This window comes from Falco peregrinus, chromosome 4 (genome assembly GCF_023634155.1).
Source record: "Falco peregrinus isolate bFalPer1 chromosome 4, bFalPer1.pri, whole genome shotgun sequence".
Lineage (NCBI taxonomy): Eukaryota > Metazoa > Chordata > Aves > Falconiformes > Falconidae > Falco > Falco peregrinus.
This window is the reverse complement of record NC_073724.1, coordinates 105211795-105229558: the sequence shown is the minus strand read 5'-3', so window position 1 is coordinate 105229558 and position 17764 is coordinate 105211795. Positions and strand designations below refer to the sequence as shown.

Here is a 17764-nt window from a genome sequence, read left to right as displayed (position 1 = left end):
GAGGAAAGCTGCAATGTTTCCTCATATGATAATAAGGATTGTCTATTGGTTTGCTCTTCGATTTTCACCTGAGTTGACATGTAGAAATTGAACGTTAACAGATGAAAGTTTGGGAGAAGAAAATGTTCTTACAGAGCAGATGCCCTGTTAAGACTTTCCACATTTTGTTGTCTCTTGATAGGCAAAGGAAACTAGATCCTAAAAAAATAGATTTAAAGCAACCGTTTTCAATTGATCTGGGACATTGTTTCCTCTTACTAATAGAGCTATTGTGTGGTTTTAGTTTTGAAGGAAAGTGATCTATTATATGTTTATAAAGAAGCTGATCATATGGATGTTAAGGTGCAAAAAATGATTGGAAGTGAAGGCATACAAAGGCAAGCAAATATTCTTGAAATAATGCCTGATTCATTACTGCTGACTTCCTTTTCTTTTCCTTCTGTAAATTTAAATCCATGAAATTACATCAGCGTAAAGCAAAAGGAATACATGGGTGGCTTAGCTTACACTCTGCTTTCAGCCACTATTATGTAAATGAAAAGTAGCCGTGACTACAGTGCAAAGAGAGGGTGACAAGGCAGGATGTGATTATGGACATACACAGCTGTTGTTAATTTAAATTTCATTATATTTGACAGAAAGATAAAATTATGCATATAGACAAGCTCAGAAAGCAAGGATAATTTGTGATGTTCTGCTATATGGTATTTTTATTGAACATTTCTGGTTTTTAGTGCCACTTACTTTCAAGTTAGACCTACCTCCCTAACAAATTATTTTCTGAGTAATAATACAATCATTCAGTAATTGGTAAAAAGAAGTGCTTCAGGGAAATTGCTCTTACTATACAAAGGCTCGGTTGCAGGCTTTTTAAAGCCATTGTCAATTTAAATAATACCTAGATTATAGGATTTGATATTTGTTTAAATATTCTAAGGCACTTTGTTTTGGGGCTTTATAATAATGAATATTTTCCTGGAGTGCTCAGTACAGTGTAGGAATGGGCTCATAGGCCAGATCTTGCTTAGCTAGAAACTCCTGTTGACTCAAATAAATGCTGACTTGAGCATTGGGTTACAAAGCCCTTTTTTTAGTATTCATAAGAGAAGACAAGTGCCATCTGTTATTAAATAAAAACACTCTAGTGTTCAGCTGACGCACTGCTGGTTTGCATGTATGCATCCCTGTTGCTGGAGGAAGCAAAGGAGTTGTTGAGTGAATCTAATGAATACAGGAAGCTTCTCAGCCTGACAGCATTTCCTTCCTTCCTTTCAATGAAATTGTTTATTTGTTTTTATTTTTTGTTAAGTTTTATTTTTGCTTAAGTGTTTACTCATGGTTATACCATGAATTCCAGGACACGAAATTTTCCAACTAATGCACTCTAAGCCACAAATTCTTACACATTCTTTGAGCAAGTAGATTTCTTATGCAGTTACTGGTAGGATTCAGGGTCTTTAAAATGAATTCACTGATACTGCAGTTCTAAAAATGTCCCTAATACTTCTTTATGACAAATGCTTAGGGTATTTTGTTTCCTTTAATAGCATAGTTGGTCCAATTTGCTGTTTCCACCTTTTATTGTGCATCATGTCTTGAAATGTTTTGAAGCCTTTCTGAACATTAATTGAATGAATTCTGGACTCTGAATTATGAAAGCAGAATTCTTACTTAAGCTGTTGTGGTTTTGATGGCGTAAGAAGTGGATGTTAGAGACATGCTTCAAGATTCAGCTCAGTATTTATGGAGAGATTATTTTATTGTTTATTTCCCATACAGGTTTATTGTGGGTATCTATTTCATATGTAATTCCCTAAACCACACTTTACAACACTTTGACTGTATGAACTGCCTTTGTGTAACAGTAAATTCAGTTTTGCAGTTGTTCTGACTGCTAGCAGCTAACTGGATCTAAACATAATATCTGATTTTATAATATTGATAGTGTTATTTCTTGTTTCTTTTAAAATAATAGTGGAATTAAAAGAAATTCCTTATAAAAGTATAATTTTCCCAAACCCAGTTGTCTGAAAAATTAAGTATGATTGATTTTATATGGAACAGTGCCATTCTGAAATGCTGCAACGTTCTTTTGTTCTAACTTCTTTTTAATTTTCTCCAGAGATCAAAAATAGCAGTGTATGAAAAGATGTGGACCTACATGAAGTCAGCTGAGCCGTCAGTGTTCACTAGGACTACTGCAGAGGGAGTAGCTCGTGTCCGCAAATCCAAGGGCAAGTTTGCCTTCCTGCTGGAGTCCACCATGAATGAATACATTGAGCAACGAAAGCCATGTGACACCATGAAAGTGGGAGGAAATCTGGATTCGAAAGGCTATGGCGTAGCCACACCGAAGGGTTCTCCATTAAGGTGGGTGGAATAGTATAACAATATAAAATGTGTTGTTATAGTATTCCACCTTCCCTGATGTCCCTGATATAGCTCTTTTTGTTTTGTGTGTGGACATGGTATGTTATTTTTCTTTTCTTCCATTTCATACTTTTTTTGATCAACAAAGGTAACCATTTCTAATTGCAATATGGATTTAGCAGCTATACTTGGCATATCTTTCAAGGCCATATAAAAACCAAACTGGTTGAACACTAGCTACTTGAAGTCAGCCTCAATAGAATTAACATCAGCTATTCTATGTCATCAGCTTTTTTCACCAAATTCAACCCTTTATAGCAGTATTGTGCCTACATTATCTGCATCAGTATCTGCATCAATAATATATCTACATTTTATGTTTTGTTTATTGACCTTGGCTGCTACTTTCTGAATAAGAATCTGCTTGTAACATCTTTTTTCAAATGTCATCACTTGGAGGCAATTAGTCCTTCACTGAAGCAGCTTCTTTAAAGCACTTTTTGTGAAAGCACCTTCTTATTTAGAAAAAAAAAGTGTTTCTATCATTGTGCATTTCAGTACTGCCTTCAAACTCACCAGTATTTTCTTTATTATGGTATCAGACACATTCAGTCAAGTAGTAGAGTTTTTGATTCACAGGCAGAACATAATTTGATTTTTATTCAAATTGTCAGGGAAACAGAAGTGAAGTTACTAGCTCTGTGTTAAAATTGGCAGTGTTTACCATTGCGTTGTCTTTAATGTTTAAGGCAGACAAACCTTGCCTTTTTCCTCTGGTAGACTTGCCAATTTTCTTCAAAGCAAAAGAGCAACTGGCAGATTGAGGGAGTGTGGCTGGTGGAGTCTTACAGCGATAGGGCACACGTGGGTGGGTGATTGCAGCAGGGTCTGATGAAATAGATTCAGAAAGGAGACAAAGTCAGTTGAAGGGAAGCATTGCAGGTGCAGATGGAACCATAGTTCTGTGCAGGAAATAACTAAGGAGGTACCTTTCTACATCCCTGACCACAGAGGAGACATCATTACCACTATGCAAATAACTAGACTCACTCTTAACTCACCTGCACATAATATCACAAACCTCAATAGCCTTAACTGTATTACACAGATGGGAATAGGAGTATCATCAGAATAATCTCCATCTGCAGCCAAAGAACATTTGTATGTGCAGGGGAAAATCAGGCCAGTTATTTCAGTGACTGAATATGAATTTTTGGTCCTTAACATTCAGTACCTCTCAGACTTAAAAGCTGCCACCTTCACTGCTGAATAAAGTCGTAAGAGAACATAAGGAGGTGAGAAAGGGAAAATGACAACAATAAAACTATTAATTATAAAGAAAAACATGTCCAGAACTCATGGGATTGTTAAAGGTAGAAGGCAGCAGATAATAGGAGAGGCTGGTCTATTATCTGGGTATATTATCAAAGCACTTACTTTTTATTTTATATTTCTGATAGGTTGCTCTCTCCTAGTGTTTCAGATGACCTGGAAGTGGTAGGCAGCACTGCAGTTTAGTGGAGCTGCTTTCCCATAGTAAGGAAATGCACATTTCTGACACAGTCATGCTTCACAGTGCCAAAGCTAGGGCAGACTTTCTAGGAATCGCTTTAGCTGCTGTCATATATAACCTAGCAGTGGGCTGTTTGCTGTAAGCGTGCTTTATAGTGCTCTTTAGTCCCTCTCGCTTTTTTCTGCAGAGTACCCAACATGAACAAGAGACAACCTTGTATAATGAGCACTGCTAGCCAGTGGAAGTTGGTTATGTCAAATCTGGGCTTATTTCAGGTTTTTTCACTTGGCTAGATAAAAATATCTAGGGGTAATGGGGACAAGACATAAAGCAGTTAGAAGAGAGAGGGCCTACTAAGACAGCTGAATAAGAACAGAGAGGAAGAGCACAACCATGATTGTAAGGATCAAGTGTGAAATCCTGTTTCCACCCCAGATAAAGACCAAGTCCCCATGTTTTAGTGAGCCACAGGTTGGTCTAACTGGGGTCAGCAACTATCATTAGGGTGATGTGGTCAAAAGCATTTATTTTTTCACATCCTACCTTCAAATGGGTTTCAAAAAGGGGAGCAGAGGAAATCCTACCCAACCTGAAAATTGGACCAAATCTTCTTTCAAGCTGTCTCGACTGGCTGTCCATGTCCATACCTTTCCCGAGCCTTTCTTTCACACGTGCTAAGCTGCTTGTTCTCCTGCTGCACCCCATTCCCTCTCCAGTCCCAGTGACAAACCTCAGGCAACACATCAGCGCTGCTTATTTATTAAAAACATTAAGCAACACACTTAATGTTCTGGACAAAAATAAAGAACAAGCAATTCCTCACATTCATACCACCTCTTCCATGTATGTCTATACACAGTAGCACTTATTGAAGAGGAGAAAAGCTTCCTACCCTTGTGCTTGTGAGCAGAAAAGACTCAGCTGTAAATTTTAACTGCATGCTTTGATATTTTCTGAACTGCTTGAAATTGTAGAATATGCTGGGTTTGCTATTTTGGCTGCATCCCACGTTAGTGTTTGTGTTACTGATCAGATGAGTTATGCAACTGCTGCCTGCACAGATAATTGCAAATATTGAACATGCAGTTTGAAATCCATGAAAGGCAGACTAGCTAAGCTCATTACATAAATTAGTCAAAAGACATAATTTGCTATGGGAGTTGTAAATTCTATATTTTATTTAATAATCATAATTTCCTATTTGAGTTATGTGCAGACCACAAATTACTTGAAGTCGTTCACAAATAATTGCAAATAGCATATAAATGTTAAACATTCACACTCTTTTCTTGGGCTGTTGAGAACTAGGGAAAAATACAATTTTTTTCAAATAAATTATTCATATAAAAATATTCACTAAACTCTTTGAATACCTATTTCACTAGAGATATTTAAGTCTTAATCCTTTTGCTACTTACAATGATTATAAATCAGGAGTTTTTCCACTAAAAATCTGGTAACAGCTGCATAAAACTGATGTGAGTTTATGGGGAACCAGGTCATTTATTTTCACATATCTAGCACTGACAGAAAGTGGGGTATTCTAAATCAGACTTCTACCTGTAGCATAGGACTAGCGATGGTTCCATGCCATCACATCACCGGGCTCATGTTCATTACAGAGCACATGCCCATCACTTTGCTCATGCAGATGAAATCCACCTGTCAGAGCGATCCAGGGGCTGGTCTCTCTGTTGCTCATGACCCTACACATGAGCAGGGTAGTGGATTTTAATTTCAAACTCTTCCTTATTGGGTTCCATGTTACACTCCTGCAGTGTTCAACCAGTACCTATTGGCTAATTGGAATGATTTCTTTTCAGTGCTGGTGCAGTATTAGGATTCATGCATATCACTGGATGGAGGAGAACGGGAAATGCCTGATGTGTGTTTCTTTTATGCCCACCGGGCAGTACCACATTACACATCATGTGTGTCTCCTTCCTTCCTTTTCAGTGATATTCATTTCTGTATAATATTGTAAAAAAAATGATGTATTTGAGAAGGAATGTGGGACTGAGAGAAAAGGCTCTCATCACAACAAAGATTGAGTTTCTCTCATGGCACTATCCAGCTGTCCTTACTGTTTCCTACTACTGCTACGGTAGGTATCCTTCCAAAATTACTGTGCAGTAATCAGAGTGAATTAATGAGTTTGTTTCTTCAAAGGTGGTGTTTTCAAAGGTGCTCATTGCCTGCTTAGCAAGGCCTGCCTTTGTCAATGTGGTGGTGTTAGAAGACGTTCTCATGGGCAGACTTCTGGCCATTGTGGGTTACCACTGGCTTGTCTGCCTTGCCCCTTGCAGTAATCTGTGTTTCTAGAGAGCAACACCGGAGATCTTGTACTACACAAATCCTGTGCCTTGCATGCCTCTGCTTTTCTGTTTTAGATATGTAGGCATCATAAACAAGTTTGAATACTGATGAACATGAAAGCGTTCTCCAGTGTAAGAGTTTCTGAAAAAGGAAGTAGGGGCAATGTTGTCTTAAAGGTACACTAAAAACTTTTTCTACTTTTTGTACCCTGAAGATGTTTGATGCAAAGGTGAACGACAGGTTTGGCTAAAAATTAGGGAGTTATCATTGTTTCTGTGACTTTTAACTAAGGACATTTGGCTGCCAACAGTATGCAATATGGATGAGTGAAACCTGCTCACGTCGTGAGTGTCTGGTGAGACACTTTGAGTCCAGCCAGATGACAGTGGTAGGATTAGATCTAGCCAAATACTAAAAAACTGTTGTGAATAGATTTGTTGATGTCTGCTAGAGATTGGTGATGGTTGTTCACCAACCTGATGAAATCCAGAGCTATATCATGTTCCCGTTAGTGCAACTACAGTTAAAGTTTATAGACATGAACCTGGGATTCCATATTTCATTATTCAAGTCTCTATTCTTTTTATGTAGTAAAGAAATAACTCCAGTTTGACTTTAAGAGGAATTCTTTATGTCCTGGAGAAGAAAGCAAAAAGGTGATATCTGCTGGTTCTTTGCAGTGTGATAGCTGTTGGCATGAACTGACTCTTTACACTGACTAAGGTGCCAGTTCTTTATCCATTCTTTACTGCGTTTGTATTAACATGAGGTAGGAGATGTGGGAAGTGCATCAGTGAAGTAGGTGATGTAATATTCTGATCATTCTAGCAACTTGTGTGAAGTGCGAAGTACAGTGTGAGTGAAGCTATGGATTTTAGTTTCCATCCCTTGCAAGGGAAGAGTGCCCGGGAGAGTGCTCGGGGTGCAAAAGGTGTCCCAGTGGTGCCCTATCAACACTGTATGGATTCCCCTTTTTTAAATAATTGTGCAATACCTGAAAGATTTACACTGGAAGTGAGGGATCTGTGGTGGAGGGGACTTTTTCTTGATGAAACATGAGTTTATGTGAATAAGGTAAAGATCTGTTATGAAGGGACTCTTTGTGTGCATGGGCTTTATAAACTACCATCTTGATTTCAGTGACTTCATTTAGTCCTTGTCTTCCTGAGGTAAATCTCTAAAATTGCCATTCTTTCATTGATTTGTTTCTATGTGGTACTACAGCTGACAATGTTACTTTTGCTTTTCAAGGATATATCCAGTATTCCAGTATGGTCCCTTGGAAACGTAGTGTTGAAGGAAAACTTGTTTTGGTAATGCATGCTCATTTGTACAGATTTTTGGCAGACCTTACATAGGACAGGATATATTCCGTATTCCTTTTTTTTTTTTTTTTTTTTTTTTTTTTGTCATGTTTTTCACTGAACTGAAACAAGCTTGGGAAAATGGGAAAATAAAGGCAAATCTGAGAGTATAATTTCTTCCAATGGGACCATTAATCTTTTTATCAACTTCTGTCTTTGATGTTTTTGGAGACCAGAGTATAAGGAGCTTATTCTGGAAGGAATTCCCACATCATCATTCACTGTCAAAGCTGTTTATTGTGAACTTAATGTATTATTCTGATATATACCTCAGTTCTCTTTTTACTCTGGTTTTGTAGATCAGTGAACTGATAATTCACACCAAGCTCTGGGAAAAGAATCAGAGTTATTACACAGTAGTTACCTATAAGGATAGATAAAAATGTTTCCAGTAAAACTTCTTGCATTCTCTGGTTCCTTGTGATTTCTGTAAAATTGGATTTGTGTCTACAAAAAATGAGTATGATATTCACAGGTTCCCTCTGAGTAACAGGAAAATTGGGAACGAATGTTTGAGCTGACCACCCAATTTACTTAAGAATCAAAATTTATTTACTACAGAGGACTTTTTCCACTAGTGTTTTTCAAAGGTTTTGTATTGTGGAAATACAATTTGTTCTGAAAAATAGATTTTCCCATGAGTGAAGCTGTCTTGTGCAAGTTGTGTTTTATCATAAAGTAAGCCTTTCCCTGGACCACTGTTGAGTGTACCCTATAGTTCAAAGGTTCAAAAGTTTTCAAAGGACTTCATAGATTTTTTCATTTTTTAACTGATATCAGTGATGTAGCTTTTCTAGCTTGTGGTGTTTCAATGCGTCTGGGCTGCATTGTTTACTCAGTGCTGTGTTCCTGTTTCTGAAAGGGTACAGAGACAGGCAAAGGAAACCTACAGTTAGGTGGCCATGGGGAGGCCTGTGCCCTGCACGCTTTGGAGCATTGTTCTGGCAATTCAGAGAGAAGAACGGGTAGCCTGCTGGCTAGCTGTCCTCCAGCTGGCAACACTGGCATCCAAAGACGACCTCAGATCATTCTGAAGGCAAGTGACCTTCACAGCGAGGAGAGATGCAGAGCGAACAGGTTTGGGTTTTTTTCACATTTGTCTTCTGCAGAATGGCTGCTCTTGCCTATAATTAGTGTGGTAGCCACAGAGGCAATCATTTCAGCAAAGCACTGTAGGAGCTGGAAACTGGTGTTATTTATGTTTGATGCAGAGAAGATCTAGAGACAAGTGGTGAATAATGGTGGTTTGAGGATAAAAATGAGTGATGTAAAATTACTGAGTTTGACCTCTGTTCTTTTAAAGCAAGGGACAGTGGAGGAAAACAAAATCCCTGCATAGTTATGGGGTGATCTGTTGATATTTATGAGAGGATTTTAGTCAGGGGTTTTGCTTACCAAGATTTTACAAGGTCATTTCTTTCTGTGATGCAAAATGATTTGAAAACTGGAATGTGATCTATAACATTTTATGCATATTGTAAACATTATCCTGTTTGACTGATGGTGTAGATCATACTGTATGACTTTGCATAATATTCTTTGCTTCACTGTAGGCGTAAGAAGGCTTGAATTACCACCCCATTACCCATTCAGTGTCAGAGTTTACAGCCTAGATATTTCTCAAGCAGGTCAGATCCTTCAGAGCTTGTTGGGTTTTCTGTCAACTAAAAATAACATTTACTAGGTAAAAAGGCAGAGAGCGGGCCACTGCTTAGCAAGGGATGTAAATGTCAGGGCTCAAAAGAAGAGCAGTGAAGAGAGAGCCTGGCAGTGGACATTAGCAAGTTGTTCTTTCAGCTGAGCCTGGGAGGCATACTTGGTTTCGGTTACCTGGATTATTTCTGTCTAAAACCAGAATATTTGTTTTTAAAGTAAAAGTAAAGCCTTGAGAACAGAGATCAGAATCCCAGCTTGCTCTGTTCCCCCGTGACACCTGTTTTATAATTTTTAATCAAGATAATGGTCTGCCCCATACAAAAGGAGTGCAATAAAAAAAGAGGACAATTTGATGATGGCTGAAGATCTCCATTGCAGGATGTACAAGCAAATGTATTTAAGCAAAATCTTCTACTTCAAAGAGTTTTGCCCTTGCTTGTAATTTTTACATATAGAGGCAGGAAATTGTAATAATCTGACTCAAGTCACCAAATTGCAGTGAAGAGCACTATTATTGAGAGTTTCTGATACTTGTATCTTTAAAAGAAAACAACTCTTTAGGGTCCACAGTGCTGCACTCACTGAATTTTCTCTGTCCTGGCAAGAAAAAACCTGTCAGTATATCTTTCAAGTACTTCAAAAAACATCTCTGATCTACCTTGGCCCACGGAGCCTCTTTCTTCATTGCCACTTTCAGGAAGTATTCACCCTCAGACTTCAAGGTGGGGTTCATAATTGAACAAAGCTCTCTGTGGTCTGGAGGAGAGAGCAGAAGAGTGTGTTCTGTTGTCATTTCTGTTTTCCTACACTACGGATGACATTAGAAGCGAGTGATGAAAGGCAAAGCACTCCCCAGAATCCTAGCTCCCATTTTGGTCACACAGTCACATTCTGGTACCTCTCTGCTAATATCATCCTGCTTCTTACTCCAAGGAAGGTCCCAGGATTTTACTGAAAGCATTTGTGAAATGAGGTGCTTCTGAGCAGGAGTGAAAAGACAGAGCATGGAAACAGCGGTAAAACCATTGCCTAGAAGGGTAGCTTTTTATCTAAATATTGTAATGGCAATAGGTATTTTTAAATTAGCAGTATAATCAGTGTAAAAGGTGAAACTACCATTCTGTCTTGTCAGTCTTAGCATTGGCTTAACAGCATGATGAGGTGCTTTTTATAATTTGTTTTCCTTTTTTACAAGATACTTATACAAGAACTTTGTCCTTCTGATATCTACTGATGACTGAAGGTGCTATTTCTCTGCTGTCATATAGAAGCATTGCCTGGGCCAGGCCGTGGTAGTCAGCACCAGTACATGTTTCATAATAGGCTCCTTTTTTACAATCAGAAAGAAATCAAGGCGTCAAAAAAACAATCACAGGGGTTTTTTGTTTGCCCGTTTCAGAAATATTTGAATGCAGACAGAATAGGATCTTCACAATATCAAATCCGTCCAAATGAAATTGGGCAGACTGTTCAGTTCTCTGTTAGGTAAAAAGGGGAATATATTCCAGTGTAATTAATGAACTTCCCTAAAACTATCAATGAAGACCAGAATGTCTCAAAAATACTGATACTGTAGCGGTGCACAAGTCTTACTGACTTTCTGGACCTTTGCCAAGGTTTGATAAGCATTAATCCCCAGAGTGTACCGGTGGGATACAAAAGGGTTATCATTGTTTCCTAAATCAATAGATCCTCTGAGGAACAAACTCTACTTCTTGGCACTTCAGAAATAATTTCTTTTGCCCTTTTCCCTGCCATTTCCCCAATCCCTCATAAAACGGCTCAGCAGAGGGCAAGATGCAGCCCATTGTATTTTAACAATGCAACTCGTTATTATTTCTCTCTCTTCTTTTCATTACAACTCTCTGGCTGTTTAGGTGTCAGTTCCCAGCAAACTGACAGGCTCCAGCGTATGTATTCATTAAGGGCATAAACCAGCTACCCTTTGAAGTTGATGGTACAGTTCCTGCCATGTAAAAGCCCTATCCCACTAAGATAATAATTGTCCAGGTAAATTGTAGGTAGACTAAAGCAAGGGAGCGGGCCACTGAAAGGCATCACAGCAGCTCATAACAATACCTCTCTGTGGAACTGACATTTGGGGAACAAATAGCACCTGAAAAACAGCTTGCAATTTATCTGTGCGGTAGTTGTGAAACTGCTCACTTCCAATTGACAGTAAATACTACAGGGTCTCCCAAGAGACACAAAATGGTCATTTAGTCTTTATACAGCCTTGGCTCTTGTGTGAAATCCCAAAGTAAAGATAGCAAAAAAAAGTTTATTTTCTTTCTCATGGTTTCTTTGAGCTGAGAACAGTATCTTAGACTGACAGACTGTGCAGTGGAGTTGCCTTCACAGAGGGAGTTAACATCCCAGAACAAAAGATGAAAATATGTTGCCAATCAAAAAAAGCACAAAATGAGATTCAGGAGTTTTAATATATAATTTAAGCTACTTTGTGTTTTGGCACGACATCTCTAAAATGCAGCTATTTCCCAACGTCAGTAAGATGTTTCCAAGGTGCCCAGTTTCCAGATAAAATCTCTACTGAACAATGGAAGTTCAAAAGATTGTATTATAAAATGGTGACTTGTGGTCTATCAGTCTTAACTAGTCTGCTTTGTGTGTGGCAGGAAGTAGAGTGAAAACTACTGCTCTTTTTCATATCTATCTCTAGATATCCTTTGCTCAAGTCTTTTTGTATTTTTATAGCTAGAAGCCTTACTTCTGTTTTCTGCCTGCCTTCCTCTGCTTCCCATTCCAATTAAGTTACTGAGTAAGAGCTTAAATCGAAGCTGAATAAGGATTTTGTTCCTGTTTAACCATATATTTTAGCATATCACATGATGCTGAACAATGCTGCATGCTCTGTTGTTGAGACTCTCTTTTAACAGCTTTTGGCAGGATTGGCAGTTTTCTGTACTCAAGTTTGACTACAATTTTCCCTGCACTTTTTTAAAGCCAAAAATCAACTGGATGAAAATGGTCCAAGCTTGACCTGATAGAAACCTAATTTATTGTTAGAGTTCAGTTATTTCTTTCTACTCTAAAAGAACACATAAAAAGTGCCTCCAGCACCCAGAGAAGACAGAGCTTTTTTTTTTTCCCTCCCTCCTCCCACTCCTGGCCACGTGGGCTGGAATATCATCTGTGCGCAGGAAGGTCCACATCCCTTGCATCTTCCGTTACTAGTAGCAGGTATGAATGAGGCCTGCAGGTGAAAGCAGCCCCAACATCAGGCAGCCCATCTGTTACCTCCAGGATAGGCTTTCTCTGCACATAAATTGCACATTAGGCTCATTCTAATCTGTTGCTTATATGGTTCCATTTAGAGCAGCCAAAATTTGCAACTGTGTCTTAAGAGAACCTTTTACATTTAGAGTGAGACATTTGGATTCCTTGGTATGGATGTAGGCACCTGAGCTTGCACACAGCAGAGTTGACCCTTGTGTGAGCAAGAGGTTGGACTAGACACCTCCTGAAGCGCGTTCCAGGCTGCAGTGTGCTATGATCCTTTTTCGATGATTAAGAATTTGAAAAGGACATCTTCAATTCGATCTCCTGGAACTACAGAGTACTTGGAAAGTTGTAGGAGCTTATGGATAGGGAAGTTTAAGTTTTCTGCATAGTAGAAGGTCTTCTTCCCAATTTATACAAAAGCTACTCCTAACGACAAAATGGCTTTAATTACCATTTCTGTGAATCAAAAGTCAATCAGATTGTTCTCATCTAAATCCCATTCTCATACTTGAAAAGTGAAAGAGAGTGAGAGTATCTGAACTCAATGAAGTAAGTTGCACTGCTTCATTCTCTGCTTTGCCAGGGCAAAGGCAGCCTTAGATAGCTGCTAAGTGACTGACAGCATGGACCTTTGTGGAACCCCTAAGAGTGGGGTCAAAAGGTGGAAGAGGTTTTTGTTATGGGAGTCAAATCTTTCAGGTTGTCTCTCACTTTTGGCAGGGTATGAGGAAGAATTAGGAGTATCTCATGGTTAAAGACTGAGTTGAGGGAATGTGCACAGAAGTTTAAGCTTAATTTATCTCTAGGAAGTGATTTTCCTTGGGAGGCCAGAAGGATAAATTGTCTATGAACACCTGCCTGCAAAGGCCCAAAGATCTCTGACCAGCAATGAAGTGTGGTTGACTGAAGTCAAGTCATACTGATGAGCTTAATTATGATCCTGCCCCGATTTCCTGGGAGTCTCCAAGGAGGTCCGTTCACCTTCTCACTTCAGTTTCACGCCTGCAAATTGAGGGTAATGACAATTGCCTGTCAGCCTCAGAGGGATAGTGAAGATTAATAGCATAGTGTTTATTATGCTGTGAATATTTAAAGTCCATTCCTACTTCAGATGTTTGCATGATTATTTCAAAACCATGGAGGTGTATGCCTACAAACAATCCCCACAGTAGATTTCTCAGTGTCTTTGATCAAAGAAACTGTTCAGGAGACAAAACAATAGAGAAAATGTAACTTCAGCTAATGATTGCTTAAACAGCCTACGGACTGTGACCACAGGTTGTTCAGTGTTCTGTTTAGAAAGCAGCAATAGAAATCTCCATCGTTAGTGGACCCTACTCCCTCCAGCTTTTTGTATTAAAAGTGGTATGTGGACATGTGTTCAGGACAGCAGCAATTACATTAGTTCGATATATCCCATATATCCACTGCAGAGATCTGTTAGTAATTTCCATACCTTGTTTCAGTACCTGGCTGCTTGCATTTGAAACATTACAGGCATGAGTATTACTGTGTTGAAGTGACTGTGCTTGGTCTGACTGGTATGAGTGCTGGTGCATTTGCATTTGCTGCTGTGTACATGTCTGTACCGATGGTGGCACCATTATATAGCTGTTTGCCAGACAGATTGGATTGCCCTTGTCTGATAATTTCACCTGATCTTGGACTGATGTTCAGCTGGCTTCAGGGCATTTTAATTATCAGCACACTGGCTATTGGACCGACCATCTCGTCTGGTTGCTGGCACCGTTTATGTTTGTCTCAGCCTATCAGATCTTCCTCATTAACTTCTGCAATAATATTCAGACAGAAAGTCCTAGGAACTCTTCCAGCTAATCCCCATTTTGGCTGCTGACCAAATAAGGCTTTATATGACACAACTGTAATTGCTTCATTTGTATGGTATTGATCTGCCATTAGGCAAAACACAAGCCAGCATTTCACTAAGGCTCAAGTTATGCAGTATTATTTATTGTTTGCATTGCAGTTGCAGCAAGAGTTCCCACCTGGGGAATGGACCCCCTGTTTTTTTCTGTCTGCTTCTAATTAAAATAATGAACTTCAAAGTGCTTGCATTGTAATTAGACTAAAGCTTAAGAAACCATCTCTTAGCAGGAGTCTTTCCATTTATTGCCTTCCTTTTAATCCTTCTTTATGAAAAACATCAGTATGGAGTCACAAAGAAGTATGTAGAGTTACAGAAGTCTCTCATGCCTGTCTCAGTCAAAGTTCAGATCTGATAACAGTGTATCAGCTGTGCAGATCTGATGAATTAGTGATCTGTTTCTGGCAACAGTAAAAATCAAGCATCCATCCTGAATTCTCAGTGTTGCCAATGCCTTTTGACATAGTGGCCATGTTACCTGAATAACTTTGTAGACATTGATGTCAGTGAATGAATTCCCTCCTAAGCAATCTGCAGTTTGGGCTTTTAGCTTTCGTATGTGGAGTTGTTTCCTTACTAGAGAATAACTAGTGGGTGAGCAGACTGCCTGTATTACAGCACTTTCAGTGCTGTACAGTATGCTGGTGGTATTTGGCTTTGCAATCATTTTATGCTTCATTCCCATTAAGGTGAAACTGGGACTTGGTGGCTGAAAAGTCTAACCAGACGGTCAAAATACTGGTGTGGAAACAGCACCGCAAATAGTGGGTTTATTTCTATAATAAAGACATAGATATTTATAGAATCATAGAATCTCAGAATCATAGAATAGTTTGTGTTGGAAGGGAACTTTAAAGGTTATCTACTCCAACCCCCTGCCATGAGCAGGGACATCTTCAACTAGATCAGGTTTCTCAGAGCCCCATCCAACCTGACCTTGAATGTTTCCAGGAATGGAGCATCTACCACCTCTCCAGGCAACGCATTCCAGTGTTTCACCATCATCATATTTTTTTCCCCTTATATCTAGTCTCAGTCTACCCTTCTTTAGTTTAAAACCAGCACCCCTTGTCCTATCACAACAGGCCCTACTAAAAAGTTTGTCCCCATCTTTCTTATAAGCTAAGTACTGAAAGGCCGCAATGAGGTCTCCCTGGAGCTTTCTCTTCTCCGGGCTGAACAGCCCCAACTCTCTCAGCCTTTCTCACAGGAGAGCTGCTCCAGCCCCATGATCATTTTTGTGGCTCTCCTCTGGACCCACTCCAACAGGTCCAGGTCTTTCCTATGCTGAGGACTCCAGAGCTGGATGCAGTACTCCAGGTAGGGTCTCACCAGAATGGAGTAGAGAAGGAGAATCACCTTTTTCTACCTGCTGGCCATGCTTCTTTTTATTAATTCATCTGAATCGGGCTATGGTGTGGATTTCTGAGAACAGCAATAGCAGTGAGTTCATTTTTTTTTCCCATTGCAGCTGCTGATAAGATGCCAGGACGTTTATTCTCTCACTGTGGCTCTTGCCACAGATCTATGTCTCTGTCAACCTGACACTGGTTAAATGCACCTCATTTTGTATGACTCCTCTGAGGGCATCTCAGATATATTAGCTAGGAAAGAGGACTTCTGTCACCTTTTATGGAGCATCTTAAGCTCACAGTGAGGTAGTTTGTGGAAAAGGCATGCAGAAATGTTCATTTGATCACGTTTACTTGTAGAAGTCACTGCATTGTGACTCTGATTTTTTTTATCATTTCTTAATCTTAAAAGTGACATCTTAAACTAATCAATAGCTGTTATAAGGTCTTGCTGCTTGCAAGGAGTCAAATATAGCAACATATCATAAGGAGTAGAATGACAGGAGAAGACCATGTCAAATTTAGTTCCTCTTACCCATCTTATCAATGTATGTTTAAAAAGGGTGAGATTCAGCCTGGCATGAATGAAAAACTGGAGAAGCGATAGTGAAATTTCTTCAGATATTTCCAAACTTGAACTAGTTTCCAAAAACGCCAGATAAGTTCAATATTGTGTTAAGAAAGATCTTGGATTTATTATATTAGCTGCGCTGCTACCCACTGAGTAGAACATACGTTTATATTGCACACTGAGACATGGGGCTGATTAGGAACCAGAAAACCTAATTTTTGCAGTCAGTCCAACAGGGTATTTTACTTCCAATGATTTGTAGCAAGAGTCAGCAGAGTCCTGACTGGTTTTGGAGGTCACAGTAACATTTCTTCTGGGAAGAGGTGATTCAGCCTAGGGCTGGGTCTTCCTGTGGATGAAAGCTGTGAAATGCTCAGCTGAAGGTACAGTATTTCTGCCACTACTGGGACATGTTGAATGGAGTGAAAAATTAGAAGCTGCTGAAACAGCTGCCACCTGCTTTGTGCTGGAAAATTTTGATGTAGTAAAATCTTCCTCTGGGTAGAGCATGGCCAGAGTCTGAAATCTCAATAGGCTGTCTAGTAATCCATCAGTGATATCAAACAGAATGAGATGGATATAAAGAAGTAACAACTTTCAAAGTTATAAGGATCCATACCCTATTTCTATTCAGTAAGCACTGAATTGCATCCAACAGAGATATATTTTCCCTAGCATCATTCTAGGTGAAAATAGTCACTCTGTGACATTCGGAAGCATAAACTTAAAATGCCTTACAAATATAGCTAAGATACTATGTAAAAGAAAATTTATATCCACTGGCCAACATTCGTAATGATGAATTATGTTTTCAATCCTGTTAAAATCAAGTCATCCATTTAAAAAACAAATAGATAATTTGTGCAGACAGAAAACTGCAGTGTTTGGCTTTTTTTTGCGGATGGAGTGACGTAAGGAGCCTCAACAACATGTGCTTGGATAACATAATATAATGTCATTTAAAGAGACCCACTAATACAGCCTAGGCAGGAGAGGAGAGGGACAGTATGAGACGGGATTGAGCTTCACTGCTGTGGCCACGGCCACAAGCTGTTACTCCCTGTCTCTCAGTAGTACTAACCCAACACTGATGGAACCTCTTCCTGGCACCGAGGCACGTCCTGTGCTCTGCCATGAAACCCCTACCTGTCTGTGCCAGTGCTGCCATTTTGTCTCAGTTAGGGACCCCTAAATTTAGGATTTACTGGAGAGGCAGGTGAAAGAGCATCTAAACACCCTGCTGCAGCAAAACTGTCAGTCAAGACCTGCTTCGCCTAAGGTGTAAAAAGGCAAAACGTTTTCTGCAAGCCATGCCAGAGGTGAATGTTAATCCATCTAAAAGCATTAATATTTCAGGGGCGTGTATTTAAAAATGCTTATTTTACACATTTCCTTTTTTAAAATACTATCATAAATGCTTTTGGCAATAAATGTAAACACTGTAAAGGGCTCAGGATTCCTAACATTTCTGAGGTGAAAGAGAGTTTCAGGGCA

General features: G+C 39.3%; 1 protein-coding gene across 2 annotated transcripts in view; it reads left to right on the top strand.

The window, feature by feature from the left end:
- Positions 1-17764, top strand: part of GRIA4 (glutamate ionotropic receptor AMPA type subunit 4) — a 240230-nt gene that overhangs the window by 196138 nt on the left and 26328 nt on the right. For both annotated transcript variants that reach the window (XM_005232858.4, XM_005232859.4), the window contains exon 13: positions 2123-2370. In XM_005232858.4, the coding sequence (XP_005232915.1) occupies positions 2123-2370 (248 nt within the window). The remainder of the gene's footprint in view (positions 1-2122; positions 2371-17764) is intronic.